This window comes from Amphiprion ocellaris, chromosome 3 (assembly GCF_022539595.1).
Source record: "Amphiprion ocellaris isolate individual 3 ecotype Okinawa chromosome 3, ASM2253959v1, whole genome shotgun sequence".
In the NCBI taxonomy this organism is placed as follows: Eukaryota; Metazoa; Chordata; class Actinopteri; family Pomacentridae; genus Amphiprion; species Amphiprion ocellaris.
This window is the reverse complement of record NC_072768.1, coordinates 13,665,550-13,691,766: the sequence shown is the minus strand read 5'-3', so window position 1 is coordinate 13,691,766 and position 26,217 is coordinate 13,665,550. Positions and strand designations below refer to the sequence as shown.

General features: G+C 39.1%; 2 protein-coding genes across 8 annotated transcripts; both read right to left on the bottom strand.

Annotated features, from left to right (window-relative positions):
- Positions 1-2,469: 2,469 nt before the first annotated feature.
- Positions 2,470-13,870, bottom strand: incenp (inner centromere protein). 6 transcript variants are annotated; one of them, XM_035950092.2, is made up of 21 exons: positions 13,686-13,870; positions 12,316-12,460; positions 12,059-12,169; positions 11,316-11,935; positions 11,162-11,198; positions 10,358-10,427; positions 10,139-10,259; positions 10,009-10,048; positions 9,718-9,805; positions 9,458-9,598; positions 9,170-9,187; positions 7,272-7,381; positions 7,059-7,179; positions 6,857-6,967; positions 6,422-6,576; positions 5,375-5,495; positions 5,090-5,167; positions 4,598-4,633; positions 3,517-3,576; positions 3,238-3,391; positions 2,470-2,733 (listed from the first exon to the last, which is right to left on the bottom strand). In XM_035950092.2, exons 2-21 carry the CDS (start codon positions 12,453-12,455, stop codon positions 2,558-2,560), a joined length of 2,508 nt encoding a protein of 835 aa, XP_035805985.2. In that variant the 5' UTR covers positions 12,456-12,460; positions 13,686-13,870; the 3' UTR covers positions 2,470-2,557. The 6 variants fall into 6 exon arrangements, with proteins under 6 accessions (XP_035805985.2, XP_023130275.2, XP_023130273.2 ...); XM_023274507.3 differs by having other exon boundaries at positions 3,238-3,394; positions 9,458-9,556; XM_023274505.3 differs by having other exon boundaries at positions 3,238-3,394; positions 13,686-13,869.
- A 1,446-nt stretch (positions 13,871-15,316) lies between these two features.
- On the bottom strand, positions 15,317-23,178 carry pgghg (protein-glucosylgalactosylhydroxylysine glucosidase). Of its 2 annotated transcripts, none has more exons than XM_023283457.3 (14): positions 22,940-23,178; positions 22,203-22,529; positions 21,905-22,115; positions 21,383-21,818; positions 21,176-21,295; positions 19,916-20,047; positions 19,733-19,844; positions 18,377-18,449; positions 18,160-18,296; positions 17,943-18,076; positions 16,800-16,895; positions 16,629-16,726; positions 16,291-16,514; positions 15,317-15,673 (listed from the first exon to the last, which is right to left on the bottom strand). In XM_023283457.3, the coding sequence occupies exons 2-14, from the start codon at positions 22,438-22,440 to the stop codon at positions 15,591-15,593; spliced, it is 2,094 nt and encodes a 697-aa protein (XP_023139225.2). In that variant the 5' UTR covers positions 22,441-22,529; positions 22,940-23,178; the 3' UTR covers positions 15,317-15,590. The 2 variants fall into 2 exon arrangements, with proteins under 2 accessions (XP_023139225.2, XP_054865445.1); XM_055009470.1 differs by having other exon boundaries at positions 23,009-23,178.
- Positions 23,179-26,217: the final 3,039 nt, after the last annotated feature.

Sequence of the window (26,217 nt, the reverse complement as noted above, 5' to 3'; positions counted from 1 at the left end):
TTTCTGTTTTGTTTTTTGACGGGATTACCACAGACCTGACCGTGAACACCGTTGACACCCACCCAAGGAAGACGCTGCCTAAGATCTCAAGGCTGCTTGGTCGTGGTCTTTCTGGTCCTGCTCCAGAACGCCTTCATCAACTACGTCTTCTTTTGAAGAGGCCCTCAGATGCTGCAATCTCTGACCTTAAGGAGGAATTGCTACTTTTACTCTGTAACGAGACGGCGGTTATTTTAAAGACCCAACTCCTGGCGGCTTTGAGTGAAAGTTTAACACCCATCAAAACGGAACTGCAGACAGTTAAATCTGAGCTGTCGATCAGTATTTCAAACATCAAATCCGACCTGGCTGCCCTAAAGCACGCTGTGGGTGAAACGGAAACTTCACTCTCCACATCACCGACGACATCGTTACAGTCCAAAGCAGAGCACCTGTCTTCTGAACTTTTAAAAGTGGACTATAAATGTGAAGAATGTGAGCAGCAGCAGACTGTGAGCAGCGGAACAGATGTGATCAGAAAGAAGTCATTTTCTTTTTTCTTTTCTTTCTGGTTAACTTGATGCTGTCAGATGCAGATGTTGGAGCTGATTCTGATCTTTCAGGATAAAAAGCTGCTTTTCCTTCACAGACTTTTAAGGAAATTATTCTCTCAGGTTTTCCCTGCTATTTATATTTTTATTATCTGTGATTATTTCATTATTTCTTTATTGTAAAGATAAAGTTTGAGGCATAAAGACTCATTTAATTATTTTAATACTGAAATGTTTGATGTAGCAGAACTAAACTTCCATTTTCCTTCTTGTACTTCTGATACTAGAACTAAACGTATCTTCAACATGGATCATCTGCTTTTAATGAATCAGCAGCAACATCACAACAACAAATGAGACATTTTTCAACAAATTAATGAAACTGATGTCATTTAAAACTATCAGTCTGTTTTAGTGTCAAATTAAAGCTGATTACTGACAACTAGAACATTAACGTTACTGTTTTAATCACATTTAAGTTTCCTGAACGTTACATTAATGTCAACCAGCCACAGTTTTATGAACTTAATGAACCACATTACATGAACACAACACACTTCAGCTGTTTACATGAAACTCAACACATTAGCTTGATGCTACGTTAGCTTTAATCAGGCTACGACTGAGCAGCTAGCTCGGTTAGCATCGCTAACATTAAAGCTAATATTTACTATGCTGACTTTCTTCTCTGGTCAACACACACTGAAACAAACTCCACCAACATCTGGAGTGCATGGCACACATTATATCTGACACTAAAGCTGCATATAAAGTGCATTAAAAGCGGCACCGATACGAAAATAAACATTTACTTACTGAACGATTAGAGTCCTTTCAGTGTCTGCTGGTAGAATCAGCCGAAGGTAGAAAACTGGTTAAAACAAGCCAACGGGCAGGAAAACTGTCTGCGGAAAATGTTCTGCTGCTGCACCAATAAATAAAACCAACAGTTCTATCAGAATTAATCCAAACGAGGAGAGCAGAGTCTCCGCTGCCTCCGCCATAGGACCTGTCAATCATTCCAGACCGGACTGTCAATCAAGTAACCCCGCCCCCTGGCTTCGCAAAACTTTAACGCTCTTAAAAAAAATCAATATTGATTTATTTTAAGATCGGCCACCTGATCTCTCATTTTGACCATGAAAACTCCCCCCAAAAAATTTATGTACAGTCTATGCACCGTACTCAGTTTGGCTCCACACTTGCTGATGACCACTTCCGGTCTCAGAAAATGGAAAAAAACGGACCTTTTTTCGTTTCTGTCTCTTACTGATTTTACTTCCTTGTTATTTTAAATATAAAACGAAAATCAAAGCATTTTTTAAAAAAATCGTATACCCCTTTTTGATCATGAAAAGGAAAAACGCCTTGTATTTCAATTTTGATTTTTGTATTTTAAAAAGAAAATCAAATAACCACTCGTTTTTTGTTTTTCAATACCCGTTTCAGAACGGAAAATCCAATTACCAGATCCGTACACGGACCTTTCAACCACAGCACTTGGAAATTTGCAAATGTCCATTTTTCATTTATTTATTTTTTACCTGTAAATTACCACTGGCTTTAAACAAAGCACTGAATTTCATTTAGAGGGAAAAGGAAAATCATATTCCTAAGAATTACCAGGTGACAAAATTATCAGACAAAAATCAGCCCTTTAATATTGACATGGCAAAGCAATACACCCATAAATATTAGAACCGGCCACATTCCCGGTGTTGTGCCTTCTGCCTTATTTACCTGGTACAATGAAATGAAACCCATCACCAACATTAGGTGTTCTGCTTTCTCAGTGCTAAGTCAAAAATCTATAAAAAAGTAACTTAAAATCAGAACCATGAAAATAAAAGTCTGGGATATGGAGATGTGGTCATCTCTGACTAAACAACCAACACCAGCGACTAAAAATCTTTAACAAAAATACAATTAAAATCATTCCGAAAAAAAACAAGTTACTTTATTGAAAACAGACTTTCAAGAATTAAACTTCATACAGCAGCGTGTACATCTGCATGAGTGTACAGACATTACTTGGTTCCACCAGGAGGCGAGTGCCACACCGCTGAGCTGGTGCGTTTAAAATACCGAGGCTTGCTCTTGTAAAAGATGTTTTCCAGTCTCGGTGACTCAACTATTCCGAAGAAAGAGTCTAAATCAGGAGGGTTGAAGTACTGCTTCATGATGATCTGCTGCAGGTTGGGCCCTGGAAAAAAGAAACATTCATCAAATAGGTGTGTTTAAAAACAGCTAACCAGCATTTCTCATTTACAGTCATGAATATGGGCCGAAATCAATCTGGAATAAGTCACATTTCAGCTGACTGCACCACAGATACTGCTGCTCGTAATTGTCCACATAATGCAACTGACAATAAGTGAAGCACTTTTACCATCAAAGTTCTTACTAATTATCAAAACAATATGTCCTTGATTTTTATCGTGCAACCATTAATTTTGTTGGCTGCAATCACCACTTATGCAGGCAGACCTCGTTAGCCGTGAGTGGTGAGGTAATTAAGATAACGCTGGCTGGTTGAAAACATTGCTGATTCGTTCATGTCCAATATCATGCTAACAGACTCAGGCCAAAGTTGCATGTTTTAGACAGTATGTGTTAAATTAATGAGTCACATCGTTACAGTAGTTTACGTTTACTGAAGAGTGTGCACTATCACAATAAATACATAACTGCAGTAATTCCCAAATACCTTCCGCCCAGGACGGAATAGCTTTCCTCGGTGCAGACTCATCGTCAGTGGAGTCGTCACTGTTCTGATCCATCCCGTAATCCTCAGGATTTTTGGACGTAATCAAAGGTTTGTTGTTGCCTTTTGGTGTGATGACGTATGACTGTGGTGAGGACTGCTGCAGGAGGAGGATAGAAAACCCCATTGTAATGTTTTATACTAATGCAGAGTTATTCCTGTTCTGTTTTTCGATAGAAAATTATGAACTAGGTGTGCTGAAATTCTATCATCAATGCCTACCTCACAATCCACCACATTGATGCCACCACCTTTTCCTACAGGTGTGCTCAAAACTGAGCGCTGAAAACAAAAAGTGGACAAGTCTTTCAACAGAGCTGAACAGAATAACTCAGGCAAACACAAAGCCCTACAAACATTCAGGTAAATGATTCATGTGATTTAACAACTAGACTGAGTGTCCATTTAATGTTTTTTTCTAAGCCTGGTGTCTTTGATTAATTGACCAAATGAGGACAAAGAGTATAAGGCCGCCTTGAGAAAATGTCCACACTCAACACACTGGCTTTTCTGCATTACTGCCATGATCAAGTTGAAAATTTTCCAACTTTACAGAAAGGTGTTGTTGCAATCACTGTTGCTCTTTTTAACCCCGCAAGACCCAAATATAGAAAAAAAGATTAAAAAAAAATAAAATTAAAAATATAAATAATTATAACGATAATATATAAACCCAAATATAGAAAAAAATAAAATAAAAAAACCTAAATAATAGTAACAACAACAACAACAACAACAACAACAACAATAATAATATATAAACCCAAATTTAGTAGAAAATTAGCAAAAATAAAATATATACATATATAAAACTGATAAAACTGATGTATTTCTGCAACAGTGGGTTTTACAGGGTTAAAGCACCTGAACATATGAGTGGAACTCGTCAGCCTGGTTACCAAGAAAATGGAATATCTTGTTCTGGCCATGTCTGTCTATCACAAGCAGTATATTTTAAAGATGATCTCAGCGATTTTAGTCCATCCATCATACAACGGCAGTTAGAGTGGTGATATGATGTCAAGATATTGTTGTTAAAGAAACAAACTCCACATGCATTTCTGATGAAGTAATAGGAGTAAATACTGTCCAGTGCCCTGCCAGCACTGTTTCTGCCACAGAAAAACCCCACATAGACACTCGCCACGATAGACATTTCCTAATAACTGATTTGCCTATGCCACATCATAGCTTTTGTTGCACTACATGTACAGGTTGCAAACACTAACTTTCCTTCCAGTGTATCCACATGTCTGCCAAAGACTGAGGTGAAAAGCGTCAGTGTTTGCAGTTAGATTCTTACCTCAATGTCCACCGTCACATTTAAGGCAGCACGGGTCTTCATTAGAGATCGGAAGAAAGGATAAAAAAGTACATTTAGCTATAACATTGCAAATAAGATATTCTCAAAATAGTATATTGGGATAATATGGTTAATTTATATCCGACACAAAATGAAATGCCTGGTTACTATTAGATACGATATAGTTTTGAATGGTATATGTATATTAAAATAAGGCAAATTTAAGAAAATGAAAAAGTGAAAAAGTAATCTGTATTCACGAGCTTTTCACTCAAACGACTGGGAATAATCGACAAAACACCACCAACCACTTTTCATTTATACAATATTAAAGAACAACTAAGACAAATAAAGCCAAAACTACCTTCCTGGCTGGTTGTAATTTGGCTGAACCCTTAAACTGAGAATAATTACCCTAGAATTCTGCTTTGCCTCACTCTAAACTGTGCCTGTGTATATTCAGTTAATCATTATTTTCTACTGTCGGTGTACCTGTGTAGCCTCCTTCTGCTTGGCGGCTTCACTCTCTTTAAGAGCTTTCTCTTTGGCAGCCAATCTTTGCTGCTCCTCCTGGTGGGAAAAAAAAAACAAAAACATGATCACATCAATAACCAACAGCTGAGCAACTGGAGAGTCAAACTCAGAGCTACTGAAACTTTTTATACATTAAGTAAATATTAGTGGACTAAACATCTAAACTTGATCCCTGTACTGCAAAACCCATTGTATTTTTACACATCATGTAAAACATTTTTGTTCCATATTTCAATTTCTTACCAGTTTTCTTTTTTCCTCAAGTGCTTTCCTTCTCTCCTCCAGTTCCCTCATCTCCTTTTCTCTCGCTGCTCGCTCCAGTTCACGTTGCAGAGCAACTGCCTTTTCTTTTTCCACTCGCTCCCTGGAAGCAAAACAAAACTCATGTTCCAGTTACATTACATATACAATGTTTAAAAGATACTCAGGTGACTTATTTTGTCATCGTTATTATGGTTCTGTTGATAGGTATGGATGGGTGTAGTTCAGATCTCATCAATACACGTAGTCTTATTGCTATTCTTCCTCATTACAGCACCTTTTATCCATTTATTTTAGAAAACTGCAACGTGATCATTTCCTACTAGTAAATGTAGATTCTGTGACTGTAATGAAATATACTTTGTGTGAAATTCAGTGACTATCTTTATTTGGGCCATTACCTGTCTGTGTGCTGGGCAAAAAAAATCCAAACTAATGAAATAAAATGTAAAGAGGCCTGGACTAATTCATGCAAGATGAGCACAGCAGGTGATCTGCTAATCGTTTAAATATACGTCATACAGTTCAAAGCAGAGAGTTGTGAATTGTTGACAGCAGGAAGATGATGGGACCAGCACAGCCAGCAGCCCTTAAGTTAATGTCAGCGTGTAAACTCTGGCTGGTGCTGTAACCTGTAACAGTTAAATTATGCTTTTTAAACCTGAAAACGAGTGCTGGTTTGAATTAAGTCAAATGGTTTTCCTAATACAGGCAGTGCAGTCGCTTGCCAAAAACTAAGTAAAGCAAACCAACTGGAGCCGATACAGAAGCTAGACACTTTGCATTTTCACCATGACATGAAATATAAGCTGTGGGGTTTTCTTTCAGCTTATTACATTAGCTCACTTAACATTTTGATGTGTTCAGTGTAACTACAGTCTAGAGAAAGTGAACACAACATTAATGACGCTAATATCATTAGTAGCAGGGCAAGTGAAAACGCTGAATGTTAGCCAATTAAATAACCAGGTTATTATTTTTTCTCTGTCACCACCCCAACTTTAAGGAGTATTAAACACAATAGATGACCTTTCAGCAGCAGCTAGTCGTTCTCTCTCCAGCTCTCTCTCCTGCTCCCTCCTCAACTCCAGAGCTTTGCGAGCTTCAGCCAGCTTACGAGCTCGCTGTTCCTCCTCCTCGGCCTTCTTCTTGGCCAGGAACTCCAGCTGCCGCTTCTCCTCCTCCTGAAAGTTCGAAAAAAGCCACAACATAAGAAAAGACTGATTGGAATGTGTAATGGAAAACACATTTTAATTACTAAATAACTGGTTGGACACATGACAAGGAGAAAAACTTTCTATGAAGACATTCAAAACAATTCCACCATGTAGGAAAAAACCCATATATACAGTTTGTCATGCTATTACATCTATACACACCTGATTTTGTGTGCACCAAAGAAAACAAACAGCTAAAGTGCCAAAGGATTATATAAATAAATATAATACTAGAGCTTTGTCTCACCGCCTGCTGAATCTTCTTCTTTTTGGCCTCTTCTTCCAGCTTCTTCTTCTGCTCCTGCTCCTCTTGGCGCTTCAGGGCCACCTTCTTCTTGGCCTTCTCCTCTGCCTGACGCTGCATGGAGAGGCACAGATTAAAGGATCAAATAAAAGGGTTCAGTCTGTTTAGGTCAACAACCAGACTTGGAGCCATCAGAGTGTCTTACCTTATCATTTTTCTCATCAATCTGAGCCATTTTTTGCTCAATCTTCTTTTTCTTTTCTTCCTCCCTTTGCTCTTCTTTTACTTTAGCCTCAAACACTCTTCTTAACCTCTCGTCCCTCTTCCTAGATCACATATCGTAGGAGTGAGTCTCGAAAAATAAAGGCAAGTAATTACTGACTTAGACCCTATAAAAGGTATGAGACGAAGGGTTAACCTTTTAAGTTCGTCCTGTTTTCTTTTCTTCTCCTCCTCCATTTTCTTCATCCTCTCCTCCTCTTGCTCCATCTTCTTTTTAAGGGCTTCCAATTTGTGACGCTCTTTTGTCTAAGAAAAGAGAAAACAAGGGCTGAATAGGTAAACACGTTAATACTAATATACTGTAATATGAAAGGTGGCATTCATCCAAATAACCCAAAGTGGAGTGCATCAATGAGGAAAACAGCCAGCTGCAAAAACCCATCCTTGTGTTACATTTATGGCCTTTAAGAGTTTAATAAAGTGCATGTTTATGTTGCAGTAACTGTACAGCAAAGACTAATCAGTAGATTAACATAAAAAAAGATGCAAACTACACCAACAGTTATATTAGATTTGTGGTGCTCAGGGACTGCAAATGGAAATTAGCCATGTGCAAATTCTGGTACAATAAATAAAAAATTGTGAGATTAACATTTTGGACATGCTTCCTGACAAATAACTAGAATAGATCACCAACAAATTCACAGCAACCTACAACAATAAAGTTTCCAAAAGTGACTGATGCTCTATAGAGCTTGCGTTTCTTTGAAGACGCTTTGGTAGCCAGCAAAGATCAATTACTGTTCTATCTGTGATAGTAAATTGAAATAAAATAGGAAAACACAAAAGAGAAGAAAAACCAAGAAACTGACAGTAGCTGAATTTGATTACAAGTTACTCTTAAACAGAATCCAGTTCCTGAACAATGACTTGATCTCCTCTCCAGTTCATCTTAACCCACTCACACCAATTGCATAAACAACAAATAAGACTACTTAATGCTCTAAGACAGGGGTGTCGAACTCATTTTAGTTCAGGGCCACATTCAGCTCAATTTGATCCCAAATGGGCCAGACCAGTAAAATCCTAACATAATAACTGATAAATAATGACAACTACAAATTTTTCCCTTTGTTTTAGTGCAAAAAAGTACATTCTGACAATGTTCACATTGAATAAACTAGCGTTTTCCAAAATGAAACGACCTGAAATATCTTAACAAAAATGAAGCCTCAGTTTATCATTTGTGTATCACAACTTACAGATCACAGCGTCTACAAAAAGCATAAAACATTTAGTTGCAGGTATCTGGAACTGAACAATATAGTATTTTATGACTTTTCAAGATCTAGAAATTATTTTAAATACTGAATACTGTCATACTGAAGCTGCTGACTGACATTATACTGCACAATGTGCAATGTCTTCAAATATTTTCACAGTAAGGATTTATTTTCACCTCTGTAAATTTTTACACTGTCAAAGTCATTCCGCAGTTTGGATTGGAACCTCTGGCGGACTGGTTTTGGCCTGCGGGCCTTATGTTTGACACTCCTGCTCTAAGAGCTTTCAGTTGACATGGATTTTCACTGTATTTTCATCTATGAGGTTATTGTAGCTATTTCAGGTAGGTTGAAGGCTTGTTAGATCACATCAGCCTGTACAAACACCATTAGTGACCAGTGGGATCAGAAGAACTATCAACTCACACTAACTGCAGTTTGGGGTGTTAGTGAAATCTAAATACATTACAGTAGCCCCTTTCACACATAGACCCTGTACAACGGCACAAGTCAACTAGTGTGTTATGGTGTTTGCATGAAGCTCTGTCTCCTATATATTAAGTGTCACATTTTCAGTAATTTATCCAGATGTGCTGCTGCCCTTGTTTTCACCAGAACACATTTAGAAGAAATCTTTCTAAACTGTAAGCTCTAATGTAGCCCAAATATTTGTTAAAAAGTGATAGTGGGAAAGGGGCTAGTTATAGAGTGCGAGCTAAATGAGAAGATACTTAATTAAGTTGCACAGTGGGATTATTAGACACCGGAAAATGCCCACAAACACCATACAGTGATTCAACATTTAACTTACCACTATACCACTGCTCAACTGAGGAGGGGAGAAAAATATAGAAATAAGAGGACCACGCCATTTGATAACAACAAAAATGTGACCCACGGTACACACCATCACTTGCAAAAATTTAAATTCAATTTGACACTTCTCGTGTATTTGTGTTGTTGCAAATGTCAAATGTTCTTCAAAGATACACAAGATTTTGGTTTTAGGAAAAGTCATTAATGAAAAATACTCAGAAGGATTAGTAGTAATACCAAATGAGAATTAATTCATATTGTCATATATAAGTACATAACCTACCTTAGGATCAATCTTCAAAGGAGTGGTGTGTTTGATGAAAGACTTGATCACAGCGGTTCGGCCAAGGGAATTTGGAGTCATCATCAGCATCTGATTCTTCTGCACAGTGTGGAGAAAAGATCTCATGTTTGGTCTCATTGCCTGTGCATTAGAAACAAAGCCTAAACATTAACATTGCACCAAGAAAACAACACAAATCATACATTTTTTCTAAAACCCATATTTTTTTTTAACCACAGCACAACAATTTTGCAACATACACTTTGACTTTTCTTGGGAGGAGAGAACCTCTTTGTGGGACTTTCCTCTACAGTGTCTGGTGCTTTGCGTTTAGTACTGCGACTGGACCTTAAAAAAAACAGAAAAAAATGTAATTAAAATAAAAAATAGAATGGACTTTTCTCTGCGTGTTGATATATCCTTTAACACCACAACAGATTTTAAAAAGTACACCAATTTCCCTTCTGTCATTTAGGACAACAGAATGCACAGAATATGGGAGACAGGACAAAAGTCCATTAAAATATATGTGAAAAACACACAGTACTCACCGGCGAACGGACTGGGAAGTTTGTTGCTTCTCAGCGACAGCTAAAAGACAAGCACACACAAGCTGCATTTTAGTACAAAACTATATTGAAAGAAGAAGCAGTTTTTAAAAAAAAAAAGAAGTTCCCATACCTGTTTTTTTTCCTGGAGTACTCATTTTTGGATCAAAGACAGAAAATGTGGGAGGCGCAAGTGTTGGAGAGTTTGCAGCCACAGAACGAGTGATGCGTCCAACATGCTGGTTAATCGGGATCTAGATTTTTTTGATGACAAAACAGTCGATCAGTTAAACATGATGATTAATTAATTTCAAATGCATGAATGTAAATAATAAAAGGAATATGGTCATACCTCTGGAGTTTCCTTAGATTTTTCTGGTACAGCATTATCCACTGTGTCTGCAGGTACATCTTCTGCCACACTATAGAATAAATGAACACGGGTAAGAAAATAAATATGGTTCAATAGATTCAAAAGTACTAATGTGTAGATGAGGGTGAGCTATGCAGGTAAATTTACCAGTCAGTCAAGAGGTTTAGTGTTCAAGCGAAATTAAAGTGTATAAATGTGAACAATCATATGTATTAAGATATGACATGCCTCCAAAACCCTAAATTATACAGATTTTCTAAAATGATAATTATAATGATCATCTATATTCTAATCACATAAAGATAAAAAAACAACAGTGAATGTAACCAACATCTGTTTTTTTTGTTTTTTCCTCTGGTCAGTGAGCTCTACAATTAAAAACTTAAAGACTGCATCAGAGACCTATGCCTTTGCACTGAATGATATGTTCTTAAAAAAACGTATGGACATAGTTTTTAGAAACAGCTTCACAGACTAATAATATCACAAAGGATTCCTCTACAATAAGCAGATTAAATATTTTATCAAGAAAGCAAAACATTATCTTTCTAAGGTTCTCGGTATATGTCAGCTTTCAAATTCCATTAATAATCTCTAAATAAAGTTTCTCAGCCATACTATATGTTTTGTCTTTTTAATATTTTATAAGGACGTATAGAGGAAAGTGGGGTTGTGTTCATGTTGTTTCTGTAAAAACATCTGCCATTTAACTTAACATTTTAAAGCTCCACACTATTACCTAAGCACATTATGCCATTCATAGAAAGAAAACTTGTTACTCACTCATCCTTCTCATCTGCAGAGTCCACTGAAGAGTCATCTACGATATGAAGCAAAAGAATAATGTAACATTATACACAGCAAGGATAAAAGTCCTAAAGACATTGAAAATGTTTAACATCTATGAAATTATTAAGACAGTAGTTTTTTTTCTCACCACCAATGTTGCTGCTACATGTGGAGTTGCCCATACGAGCTGCTTTCCTCTTAAGCATTGAACGGCGTGAGGCTCTGCGAACAGATTCCTGGGTCATACTGTGCCGCAGACCAGCAAGCGAGTGACGGAGGTTGAGGGAGCACCGTACGGAGCTGCGCCTTGAGCTTTGAGAAGTTCCAGCTATTGCGATCTTAGCAGCTGCACGGCCAGGAGAGAGCACCGAGTTTTTAGCGAGTTCAGCAGACAAGCGTTCTGCTGGAGAGATGCTGACAACAACCTCAGGGGAGGGTATCTTAGGAGGATACTGGGCAGTGCTGCCCATGTCATCAGGTTGGACTTCAGCATTGTTCACCTTGTTTTCTTTGTCCGCCTCTGCTTCCTCTACCAGCTCTGGCTTCTTGTTCAGCACCTCTTCGGTTTTACTGCTGTCCGGTGACAAGCTCACATCCTCTGCAACCTCAGGCTTTTTCTGTTTTTTGCGAGTGGTGCGTTTAGGTTGAGTGGTGTTGCTGGCTTCAGAGGTGGAGGGCTCCGGAATATTTTCCTCTTCAGCAATCAAGTTCAGTGATTTGACAGAGGTTCCAGAGCCCCGAAGGTTACTCCGTCTTCCCTTTGAAAATCTAGACAGGAAGAAAAACGTATTCAGAGTTACAAAAGCACAACATTTTTCAAACTGCTCCAGTTTGAAGAAACTACAAACTGAAAAGTAAGCTTTCACTAAAGCAGTAATTGACATCACAAACCTTCGCCTGGCTTGATTTTCTTCTTGACGCCCCAGAGACACACGCTTCCTGCGACTATTCTTTTTCTGTGATGGTGTTTTCGGCATTAATTCTGGTTCTGCATTAAAATCTCTGAAATTAAAAATTACAGCTTCATGAGAACATTGCTAAATTATCATGAAGAGCTACATAGAACAGATTTATAAAATGGAAGTTGAAATGATAAAAAGACAAATACAAATTTACTAAAGTCTTTTATGGTCTTATTTCAAGTTTACCTTGAGAACATGCGATTGGCTTCTTGCTGGATCTCCTCAAGCCAAACCATGTGGACATTATCAATTTCATTGATGAATTCTTGAGCTTTGCCATCAAACATTTCCATGAGGGATCGCACAGATGATAACAGAGAGTTCATAGTGACTGCGTGGGGGAGAAAATGAGCAATTAAAATCAGGACAAGCTGCTACAGACTTGACATGACAAGTAAGAGAAAAGTAAACTGAAGCATTACCTAGAGCCTATAAAGCCAGAGCCAGGTATATTTCATTTTCCTTATGTTTTACTGTTCATTCTGATGCAGTCTTTTCCCTTCTTTTGGCATGTATATATAAACAAACTTGAGTTCAACTCATCACATTGCACAGTCTGGATAAATTTAGTCAAAAGAAGACACACTTGTGATACATCAATAACTACAGAATTTACAACTTTAATTGCAGCCTGTTGATGAAATTTTAACAACTGAGGACATCATTAACAAAAAATTTGGAACTGAAGAGGTAACAGGTCCTTTTTTTTCCAATCTGAATTCATACCAAAACCCAGTGTTTACTATTAGTGTTCTTCATAGATGATATGCATTAGATATGTAATGTACATCACACCACATTTATTGTGGGTCTTTAAGTGTGAGGTACACACATGTTTAGATTACTATCTGTTCTACTGTTACTATCATTAACTAGTCGAGTCAAAAGAAACTAGCATTACTTGTAAATCAAAATGTTATTTAAAGCCACAACCAATACCTGATACTAGATAACGTTAATACTTGATAACGTTTGACAGATCTGCAGAACTTGAAAAATGACTTTCTCTTTATTAATTCAACAAACCAACTGTGTATTTTTTTCTATAGGCCTTCACTGTCAGATCCATTGTGCAGTGTTTTTGCTTTGTTGCAGTGCATGCGCAGTGGCTTCCATTTTCGCGGACAGATCGATTTAAGTATTGGGGCTATTTAACAACAATGTGGCCGACAATAACATGGCATGCGTTGTTTTCATGTTATAGCGGCACTGACATGTTGTATCACAATAAAAAAACGGCACCTTTACATGAACCTAACATTTCTAAAATGATTAAGTAATGCAGTAAACAGAATTAGCCGAGCTGACTAACGTTTCCTGAGTAACATGCTAGCTTAGCCACACAAAAGGAATCAACTCGTACACAACTCTAAACATTAAAATATTGCTAAACGTTGTCCTAAGTCTGTGGCAACGGTTACTTTGACACATCCTTAGTAACTTCAGCCGAGTTGGAGACTGTTTTTAGTTTACAGCTGTTCTACAGACCTAAAAGGCTAACGTTAAAGTGTTAGCTAGCTAACGTTTATCATTTAAGCCAACGTAAAAACATTTACCTTTGATATTTGAGTTTCCGTGAAAGAAACGCAACGCTCCGCTAATTTTAACAGTTAAATCAATCGCATACTTGCGTAAAAATAAATGTGCTAAAAAAAAGAGGGGGAGACTTCCATGTGTAAAGTCTCCGCAGTCTAAACGTCCCGGGCGACAACAGCAAACCTGCCCACTGCCCCGCTGAAACCGTTTATAACTAGTTCAAACTTCACCAGCCAATCCTGAAGCTGTATGAGGATAGGGAACGTTCGATTTGTTAACAGCTACATCCGAGAGGGCGGAGTCTACGTTGGTAACAATAGCGGAGAACGGTGCGGAAACTAGTGACGTGAACCAAATGTAGCGAACTCAAAGGAAGTTTAGGGCGGAATTACAGAGCTGCGCAGATTTAAATCAGCCAGTCAGCATCTAGCCTGACCTGTCCGCTCCGCCCACAGCACTCAAATACATTCAGTTACAGGGAAATGAAACACGTAAACAAACATTTATTTTTTAAAAAAGCTAAGTATAATCACTGATCGTGACACTGCTTCCTCAGCAAACAGCAACATAATGTTTGAACCCATTAGTCGTACAGCAAGCGGGTCAATATATAATTGTGGGACTTTTGAAGTCCATGGGATATAGCTTGTGTACACTTTCATTAAAAGTTAAAAAAAAATATTTTTTTATTATCATTATGATCATGTCTTTACAAATTCCATAATTATTTATTATGGAAACAATCACTTATTAATAAAAATGACTGGATATCTTTAAAATGTCAACTAAATAACTATGTGAATTTAATAACCACCTTCTAATTAGCTAAACAATAATAAAATGAGCTCATTCGAAAATTGTTTTGATTGTGTTCTTTTTATTAAGTTGAGATAATCATGACAGATATTTCTTTTTTGGCAATATATTATATTTCATGTGAAAAATAACAAATTGCATCTGTGTCCGAGAAATCATTTTCAACTAAATTACCCATTACAAAAACACCTTTCAAGGAAGTGTGTTAATTCCAAATCACATCACCTGCTCCACATGATGTCATTTCCTCCTGAAGAAAAGACTGGCAAGACTCCAAGGCTTTCTGAGTTATTTAATATAAAGTAGTGTGTGAGTGAAGTGTAGATTTATCGCATGTCAACAGGTTTACTACAATATCTTGATAAATAACTTTAAATTAAAATTTTACTCAATTGTATATATAATATTTTAGAAGAATCTTCCTCTAAAAATGCCATGTGGTGTTTGGCTATAGGCAGCCATGTTGATTTTAGCCCTGAAAACAGCAAAAAAAAAGTCAACTATGATACCTGTCAACTATGTTACAAAAAGTCCTAAGTCCCAAAAGTCCCAAGTGTGCATCTAGTTTGTCTGGTTCATCAAGGTAAGATAAACATTTCTTCACTGAACTGTTTACATACTTGCAATAAAACCATGAAAGAAGCAAGCTGTGCACTGCATCTCTGGCCTACTAGGCAAAGCTTTCAACATAATATATTTGCTTAAAGTTTTGTGATAGGATATATTACTGAATCACATTTCTAATTATTGATCATATGATTCCAAATGATCTGTTGAGTATCTACTGAGAATTTACTCAGTTCATAAATAAGTAAAGCCAGCACTGACAACTTCCTTCCATGCATTTTTCTTTTTATTAAACCAAAACAAACAGTGGATTTACATTTTGAAACCCTTTATGCTTATATGTGTGGCACTGCATTGTGATTTATAGGCAGCTATATTCAAAAACTGTGAATTAAATTGGACATTTTATTGAATTTTACACAAAAAAATTAACAATTGTTCAAAGGAATGGATACACACAACATAGTAGAACTTGGATATCAAACAACTTGTGTTTTTAATCCTCGGTAAAGGGACAGATGTGGAGAATGGATGCTTCCATTTCAGAAAGGCCAGCAGGAAGAATCCAGTGTGGAATCCAGCTTACAAACGTAGCCGGACTCTCGGGGAAAGGTCACTGGCTGCCCTGCAAGTATAAATGTATACAAATCAGCTTGGATTGGAGTCAGGTTTGCACTCAAGTGTTTATTAATAGTACCCTTTAATCAAACTGTTGAGAAACTGAATTCCTATGGGTATAAAACTCTTTTGCGAATAATCAGCTTTATATCCTCCAGTGTGCAACAGTTGACATTCCTACATCTTCTGCACAGTATATTGAAATCACATTGTCTCATACTGACACATGGTATGTCACTCTCTAGGGATCCAGCACCTCCCGGTTCTCTTATCTGCATGAGAGGCTTTATACAAGGTGTCACTGTAATGAAAGCCTGTCAGTCTTTTATTAAACAGAGCAAATGCTCTACATGATTTTCATCCTGGATACGACAGACGGTGTTTGAAAAGATTATATACTTGACGTTTAACGCTAATTTTCCTCATTACTGCACTCTTTCTTATCTCATATGCCATTATTAACCTGTCTGTACCGTGTAAATAGCTCTTTGGCTGCACTTGGTGGGAGTGGTGTATTTGTCTGTATTATTAATGTAAAAATTTCCATATTTCTTGTAAAAATAAACCATGTTACAAAGAACAGAAATCAACAGCTCTAACTGCATGTCCCAGCTTGTGAGTTACCTGGCGTGAGAGGGATTTTGGTGCCTGATGCCTTCAAGACAACTTGTAGATTATGGGGCTTAGTGTTGCCAGCAGTGCCTGACTGTTCCCTCAGTATGATACAGACTTCGTCTTTCCTCAGCAGCCAGTCCATCTGACTGCCCAGGTAGTTCACGCCACGGATACACAGCTCAGAAATGTCATTAGGAAGAAGTGGCGAAAATGCCAGGAAATCTTTCTGAACCCTAGAAAAAAAACACACACAATGTGAAGCTTTGTAACACTGTGACGACACGCTGTGCACGGCACATACTGAGGTGTTTTATTCACTGTGCATGTTGGGAGGATTGATAACTGACCTGAAACCAGTGTAACCAAACAGCACGGCCTGCAGAAATCCTCCCATACCTGTGAGAAAGTTGACTGCACCAGAGCCGTCTGATGATTCACTCCACACCTGTGAGGAGAGATAACCACATATTCACTGTATAAATGTTAGCATTTGGTGGGTGTGTGAGTCATGAGGATACCTGGAAGGGCCCCTGGATGTTGTTGAAGCACTTCTCAAGCAAACGCTGAGCTTTCTCTGCCTCTCCGAGCTCCAGCCAGCCGATTGCAAACATACCCTGACAATGGACAGAAAAGGCATTAGTGCAAACAATTGTAGTTATAAGGAATGCAAGTGGGTCATTATTATATTGATATAGCAATATATCATATTGCCTGTTCTTAACACACATTATCCAAGTATCAATATTTTTATTCAAACACGCCCTTGATGGGTGCCCACAGCCAGTTTGACCTGCCAGAGTCACTACTTTAAGACTCCTCATGGTGGCGCTTAACAGATTTATAAGGTTAGAGTAAAGGGAAGTTAACGAACTTGTAGAGAAGAAGAAACTCACAGTGAGGGGAAGCAAATCAGAGTTCTAATTAACTGACCTGACACATTATTAATACTCAACAGCATACACTGACATCACACTGCAGTGAATAAATACATATTTTCTGCATTTTGCCATTTAAGTTTTATGTTTTTTCCCCTCAGTTTAATAGCTAATTTGGTGAATAGCAGATAGTTGTCTTACATATCATGATAACATTGTTATTGTGGACTACGCATCAGGTACTGACCCCTATTAGTTACCAGACTTATGCATATAAAACCAGCATTTATGTTGGAGTGCATGGATCCAATTAGTTGTTTTTGTGGAATTTCGTAAATATCTCCTGACAGCCCACTAGCTGTTAATTCTGTGTGTGAGCTGAAAAAAATCTGGCCGTCATACACAACCCTGGCTCTGTAAATGGGAAAGAAAGGAGCCCAGATGGAACTACTCAAGACTATTCCACCGAGTCCTGCATGTTCAAACTTGGGCATGTTCAGTCTGATACATCTTAAAGTTTAAAGGTGCAGAATAACAGACTGGAACAATTACTATGAATATTATGCAACTGATGCTGAACTGTGGCAGTAATAGTTTAGTGTTTAATGCTAAAATGTAGTGTATTTTGACTTGCCATAAGAACCCACAAGACCAAGTGAGACTCCAACAACATCAAAGTATGAAAAATGGGCATCATTACTCACTTTATTGCATATATTTGTTTAAGGAAAAATGTGTTATTTTAGCAGCAATTCAGTGTTGACCGTACAACCATGTCTCTCTTACCCATGTCATGGCGGGACCATGAGGGTCTGTTACCGGCTCATATGCCTCCAGATCGTTCCTCCTGACCTCCGGGGACATCTCCAGTCCAAGAGGATAACCCAACATCACCGTGTCTGCCTGCTTCACTGGGTGACCTGTGAGACACCGAGAGGACATTCATGCTACAGGGGCTTGATTTTCTCATGATGATCAGTGTCAGAAAGGCCCAGAGACTGACCTTTAACATAGTCGTCGTACTCAGGATGGTACTGAGACTCCTCGTCGAAAGGAATCTTGATGTGCTCGGCCACTTCTTTCCATTCCTTCGGAACAGGATGTTGGAGGAGATTGGCCACCTCTACAGCAAACTGGAGACTAACAAATAAGAATTGTATTACCGGTATTCATAAGCTGATGTGTAATATAGTAATATGTTGAGACACTAATAGTAGTACCTGAATTTGGCCACTGTGTTTGTGTACACAGAGTTGCTGACATTGTGGTAGTATTCATCAGGTGGCATGACACCTGAGTGCAACGAAAATGAAGTGTGTAGCAATATTGATTAAATACAGTACAAATCACACTATATAAGGATAACTGCATGCGTATAATAGAGTTATTCCTCCAGATCACAAAAGTTTGATTTGTATCAAAGCCACGTTCAGACATGCACTCCTTTCTCTTATCTGAGCGCAGCTGAACATGTTGGCTTCATGTCTTAATACCCAATGGTTACATTTCTGTAAAAGTCACAACGGTCAAACCTAGTAAGATCTCAGTTTCACTTTCAACACAAGTCTGAACTTCACCCAGTCACATTAATGAATTCACATGCACACGCAATGGTATTGCAAGTTGTGTGAAGTGACGAAGGGATGGCTTTTTCCACATTTCAACACCAATATCCACAATCAGAGAGAGTCCATTGGTAAGTTACACTGTTATTTTCTTAGTTTCAAATAGGTGTGCTGACACAAAAAGAGTTACAGGTGAATTTATTTGTTCCAGCTGTTGTAACATGTTTTTTCTCTGAGTTTATTAAAGACCTGCTGCATCAGACAGAATCAGGATCTATATGAGAGTCCCTAAAACTAGACAGTTGTGTGCATCGGTGCACTGAACAAAAGCATTAGTTTATTACGATTATCCCTGACATAGAGAAAGGACTGACCGGGATCTAACATCAAGTCCTACTGTTATTGTTGGTAAAGTAGTACTTAGATTATCATCACACTTGGAGACCATGTTCAGTGTTTAGAAAAACAATAATTAACTGGGCTGTTTGTTATTTGGATATTTATAAAGTTGCTGTTAGTTTAGATTAGTCCGTTACTGCATTATTATGTATTATATATCACTTGGTATTCGTCTAATCTTACGTCGCATTGACAAATGTTGCGCCTGAATGAAACCGTGATGAAGATCAACAGAACACTGATCTCTATCTAAATGTCACAGTGCTGTCACTTTAATGGACTGATGAAGGCAGAAATATTATGTATTCTATGTCTAAAAAGTGCTTTTGATGTTATGTTTTATAGTGTCTTTTGTTGGATTGTAAATTTCCCAATCAAATTAATTAACGGACAAGTAATGAAAAAATTCAGACAATAATAGAACAATAGGAAGCAAATTTAAGTAAAAAGGCCTGAACAATATCCAATAACAGTCAGAACCTGGTGTTACTTCACTACTAAGAGTTTCTGGTGGTAGAGAAGTGAGATGCTTTCATTAAAGAATGAGCCAGAAAACCATGTCAAGCTAAATAAATTCACAATAAGTACTGTCTTTCTAATAATGGTCTTTACCCAGGAGGTGATACTTCTGGTCCTCAGGGTGCCACGTCACCCTGGAAACCCAGTAATCAGCCACACCGTAGATCACGTCGCTGCCACGTCTCTCTTTGAACATGGACAGATCCTGCAGCAAAGAGCTCAGTTAGCCATCAGAGTCAGACAGTGAGACGGGGAACAGGAAATAAACGAGCAAACCTCAGTGAGGTAGAAATAGTGTTGGAAGGCCAGCGTGACATCTCCATTGATGTGAATCTCTTGTTGTCCATAAATGTCCTCCGGACACACCTCTCTCCCTGAAACAGCACTCTCCCACGGGAACTTTAGTCCCTGAAAAGATACAATCTTTCCTTTAGAAAACTCACACTGTTTAACGTACAATCAGACAATGTCTAACACATAATCTGCCTAAAATATTTCCTGCTCTAACAATTTGTCACCTGCATTAACCTTTAGTTGCTACTAACAGTGTATCTGTACAGGAAACCAGTTTGTCAGGTCCAACCAAGCAACTGTTCACAACTAAACTATTCACAATTCATTATCTGCAGAAGCTCTGTTTATTGAAGCTGTTTTCTGCAGTTTTCAGTTGAATTTGCTTTTTTGCGATTAACCAAGCTGGCCTTTATCCATGCATCCATGAAACCTCAGCAATATTAAAAGGAAACCCTCTCCTCATCCTCGCCACTAAAAACCAGGCACAGTAAATGCACCGCAACTAGCAAAAGCTATTAAGATTGTGATCGCTTTCCAAGTAATGAGGAAGGAATACCAGGTTTCAGCACAGTCGTCCTGTTTATCTTTCAAATTAAATCAGTTCTTTTTTCTGATGTGTATTTATTTCTGCAGGCCTCTGCTTCCCTGTAGGAACTACAGCTTGTTTCACACAATCTAATAATGAGGATTTTTTTTCCTTTTTCTTTTCTTTTTTTAGCTGAAATGGATCTAGAAGAGGTGAAGCTGTTGAAATTTATTGTATCTGTCAATAATGCTATGATTTATTTCTGATGTTAAGTGTTTATTAATAGGTCTGATGTTGCAATTGATCTATTATCTATTCAGACATGTTGCTAAGATGACAACCGTCTAGGCAACTGTTAAAGGAGTGTGTTAAGCGCTAATTTTATGTATTCTGTGAACTGTTTATGCTTATTTTTATGTTCAATAATAATTTTCGTGCTGTTCTTGTTATGAGGATAGATAGGAAGACTTCTGGAAAATTTTTCACTTTCTTACCGCTCCTGTGTTTGCAGTGAGAGCAGGATTTAATTAGTTTAACACCTCGTTGTACAGTATATGTATAAAAATCGAAATGACAGGTTGGGGTTTTAGTCAGTGGAGTCCCTGCTGGTGATGCAAAGAAAGTGATGACAATACTCCATAAAATTGAACATTATTGTCACTGTTTCAGAGATGCTGAGAAGAAAACAGCTAAGAGGATCTCACTGATCGTCATACCTTGTATCCCTGCTTTTCTGCATTGTCTTTGGCACCGTCTATAGTCCCCACTCTGTACTCCAGCACAGCTCGGGCCAACTTGGGGTAGAAAAGCGCAATCCCAGGATACATCCAAATGTCCTGTCACCGGAAAGTTAAGCCACCGTGTGATACATCATACAACACAATCAAACAACACAACTTTCCATCAGCTACCACCAGCCTCACCTGGTCCCAGAAAACATGGCCCCAGTAGTCCTGACCGTCTCCACCATTAGAGAGCCCACCTGGACTGACGCCACCAAAAGAGCTGGAGGTGTCGTGTATGGACGGGAAGGCACTGAGGAGGTAGAACATGCAACCAATCAGAGCCTTGCAGAGGCTCTCTGATCCTGTTACCTCCACCTTGCTCTGCAGCCACAGCTCCTTCCAGGCCTTCTCATGAGACGGCCGCAGGTTACCAGTCGCCATCAGACTCAGGCCTTCATCAAAACTGGCCTTAGCGGATTCTAAACTGTTGGCCACAACCAAGATGAAGCCCCAGCGGGCCTGGCTCTGCTCTGGCAGCAGCGTCAGACTGGGGGGAATAGGGCTCCAGATCAGGTGCACTGTGGGACAAGAGCCTCCTTGGAACTCGGCTGTTTTCGTCTGTCCTAGGATGTGGCTGAGAGAGAAGAGAAAGCAGACAAGCAGACTGTGTTATAGTTTGTGCTTCTTGTGTGAGGCTGAAAAAATTGCTGTAAATCTCACCTTCCTCCTTTGTATTCAGGACCTGACTGGAAAACAATGTCTTTGCTTTGAGGTGTGAATGATGTGACCAGGTTAACTGTGATCGGCTGCTCTGAAGTCACCTGCCGCACCAGGAGAACCTCCATCACCATCAGGTTGGAGTAGTACCGGTGAGAGTACAAAGACTGTGAGGCGGTGACGCTGGCTGAGCTCAGGGTGTGAGTAAAAATACCTGGACAAGAGGAGGACACGGTTAGAGGTGATCATGCTTCACAGGATGAAATGAGAACAGCAACATCAAAACTTCTGCAGGGGCTACCTGTGTGGGTGTTCAGGCTGTAGGTGTGCTGGACAGGCTCCTCTGTCTCCAGCTTCACATCCAGAGGACAGGGGACATCTGCTCTGTGGCAGCGTCCACCCTCCCCATTATAAACACCACCCATGTGCATGATATTGTTGTACACTCTCCAGCCCAGAAGGCCGTTGGCCAGAGGAGGGAGGAAGCGGATATCACTGGGTAGAGTGTCGGTGGTGAAGATGTACGGGTCAGAGGACATGATGAGGAGGAGGTCTTCACTTGAAACGGTAAAATTAAACCAAGAGAGCTGTTTCTCAGAGCAGTCAGCAGGTCACAGGAGGTTTTCAGCTGTATGAACAAGCATTGTGCTCATTAAAGGGTATTAAAACATGACGTTTTCACTAAAATATGTCCTGTTCACAAAGCAGAAACTGCAGACATTAGATCATTACTGGGTTATTTTGTTTGTTTGCTTTTTTTTTTTTTTTTTTACTGCTCACACTCTTTTCACAGGTTCCTGTCAACAGAGGCTATTTTCATACTGTGTACTTTGACACTTTTGTGTCACAAGATGTGTCCAAGTGACAAATTAAGGTATCACACAGGTAGCAGGACTGAAAGTAAAACACATGAATATACATCAAACACAAGCAGACACTTTAAACAGCCAAGCTGAGTTGTTACTGTCAGCAGCCTGCACGAACATCCAGCAGAATTCCCATAAAGACATTACTACAGTGGGAATGTTTCAGCCTCACGTGAACAGGAAGAAGCATCTGTTTCTGCAACAAAGAGGAATGCGGGAGAAACCAGAGTGCAGGCAAAACCTGGAGAAGTTCCCAGACCGCTTGTTCTTTGCAGCTTAACTTGTAAAGAAAAACAGCTTATGTGCTCCAGTCTCTTTCAGAGTCCATATGGAGGGAGAGCACACAAAGTTAAAGTAGGTCCAAGTTAGTAGTTTCAGTTTTGTCATTTGTAGGAGGAGGCCTCACAGCCCTGAGTGCTGCACAGAAAACCTGGACTTTGGTGGTGGTCTGCAGAAAAACATGGCACGGATTTAAAAACAGCTGCACAGTGGCTCAATGGGTGATCATCAGAGTTTATTGAAATGTTAAGTGTACTTTTCATACTGGACAGTCCTGTCACAGGCTCAAACTGAAGCTATCTCAAGCTGGCATATCCACAGTTAAAACCACTTGGCTGAGGCTGGTAAAGGGTCACAGTGAGAGAGTTTACGTTTGCATCCCATCTTTTCCCAGAAGCATCACGTCACTCTCTCCAAACTAAATCCTTCCATCTATCCTCAGCTTCACCTACAAGTTTTACCTTCATGCTAATGGATTCTTGCTTTAAAAGCTTTCAAAAGGAGACAGAAAAGAGACTTCATTTGTATTGTGCTTAAAATTTCTGCTTGAAACTTCACTACCAGGGGACAGCTTTTTATAGAGCTTCTTACTTGATTTCATTTTTTTGGTGTTCTACTAAAATTTGTTTGATGTTCTTTGTGCTTTATTATTATTAGAATCCATGAAGGATTCTAAACAGAGCTCCCTCTGTCCTTCTGGGAGCCATGAGCAAAGGCCACCACCACTACAAACCACATGTGCTTTATTAAAAGAGGTAGAGCCAAAATCAGGCTCCATAAAAGGTGCCCTGTGGAGTTTTTGACCACTAGCAGTGCTTTGGGACTGTGTTTCTAAGTGCACAAGGACATCTGTGAAAGTGGGAAGCTTGATTCACATCCTGATGTTGGTTTCAATCTTTTCTACTGGCACACAGTTGATGCACAAAAATAAGTGAAAGTGCCAACCGAGGCACCGAAGGAGACCGTTTGGGAGTAAATGAGGATAAAAACAAGGGAGGATTTTACAATTTGGCTTTGCACGTATTTACATGGAAGGAAATGCATTCCACGCTTTTGTTAGCTCTCATGATTCATTCAGTGTGTTTGGTGACATCTGAATGTCAACATTTGTTTTTTGCTGAAGGGAGTGGAGGCCCAAAGTCGACTTGCTAGAAGACCGTACAAATACACAACCCATTTTATTTAGAGTCACAAAGACTAAGCAGTACATTTATATTGGAGAACTACCTGCTCCTTAGGTTGTGATACTTTTACACATATTTGTTTAAGTGGCACTGCATCAGTTTCAACCATTAAAGTCATCTGAGAGACTACAACTGAGCTGCTGTAATTCTGGGTGAGCTTTTGAGAATTTGTCTGATGGTATCAGACTTCAGATTAATGACATATAGTTTTTAATACAGGCATTTAATGGGCAGAGAAGGTTTAAGGACAACTCTTTCATTGCATAGGTTATATTACAAGAATAGTGTGAGTGAAAGTCAGGTTTTATTCCACTTATCTAGGTTGTTTTCTCCTGATTGGGATCCTAGCTTGTGTTGTATCTCCTCTCAGATGTATGTCGCTTTGCATAAAAGTGTCTGCTAAATGAAATTGTAGAATTGCAGGATGACTCCACATCTGCTGCTTTGATTTGGAAGAAATCTGCCACTAGTGAGTCCTGAAATTTTGTGCTGATGTGATCCGAAATCACAGAATAGTCACCCAGAACATATTTTTACATATCGTCACCTTCCTAAAATAATGGCCTAAGTCATTTTTTGACAAAAGTTTTTTTTTTTTTTTGCCTAAATCACCTGCTCATGATGCTGGCCACCTCTGGTAAAATCGTCTAAATCCTCAGTTGAACAGATCATGTGATTCTACCCCTGTAGTATGATGACTTAGGTCAAGGTTCAATGTAGCGTGGTTCAGCTTTTTGTGTTTCCTGAAAAACCTGAAAAAATGTTGATATGCTGGGAGCAATCTGACTCCACTGTCCATCACTTGCTAACTTTCTGGGACAGACTGGGTGAAAATACCAAAGTCACATTCAGGATTGTTAACAGATCACTTCTTGCTGCATTATGCTGGGAACTACCAAAATATTCATTCAAAATACTGTAATCACCACACAAACCACCTGGAGCCTCCTGGGCTCCTAGGGGTCTATGCCAATCACCCACATTGTCTGAATGTTGATCTCTGCTTTAGTTTCCTGGTTACAAGACATTGGTCTTAGTTTTTTTTTATTGCAAGTCCATGGACAAAAATGTATTTAAAAAAAAAAATGTATTCAGACTATATGCTGCTCAGCTGCAGCATTACACGAGCTGCACCTCTTGGTGGTGCCAAGGAGCTGTTTGTGCAGCATCTGGCATCATGCCGGAGGTCAGAGCCACAAACCCTGGGAAAAGCAGTGCTTTGTCCATATAAGGCTGCAATCCATCCGCTTCCCTCTTCCTCCCCAGCTCCCTTCCTCGGTCTTTCTCAGACCTGAGGGATATTTACAGAGAGAGTGCCTCGGCCAGCTTGCCCTTCCTTATTAGGAGCTCAACTTGTTGTCAGTACTTCTACCCTGTAGGACAGTGGTCCATCTCCCCGTTTTCAGATGAGACAAACAGATGGCTGACTTGTGTTAACTACACTTTAGTGCAAACGGACAGGCGCTCAGGACTCACACAGCTTCACCCAGATGGCCGAACACTCCGGCACACATAATGACACTTATATCTATCATGTTAGTCAAGCCACTCATGATGTACTGTCCACCTGGGAGTGGCATCAGATTAATCTAACAGTGCAAACATACTGTAAATACATCTGTGTTGTCCTGTTTCCTCTGTGAGGCTCATGGTGTGTGAGCGTCGCAGTGCTGCAGCTGTTCCTTTTTTTTTCTCCCCAGTGATGTAGGACATCTGGCTGATCGCAAACAGACAAACTCTGTACACAGGATGATACAAGTATAGTGCGGGTGAAACAGCTAAAAGCAAACAAACAGGTGACCACAAAAGATAAAAGCAAAAAATCTGACGACTGGCACATAAACGAGCGAGGAATCCAAGCAACAACTGAGTGTTATTGATCTGTCCGCTGTTAGGAGGCATCCTGGTCAAATGTACTTTTCTGCTAGAGCCAATACAACTGTATTCCTGATTAGATTATGAACTAATGTAGGTAATAAAGAAGCAG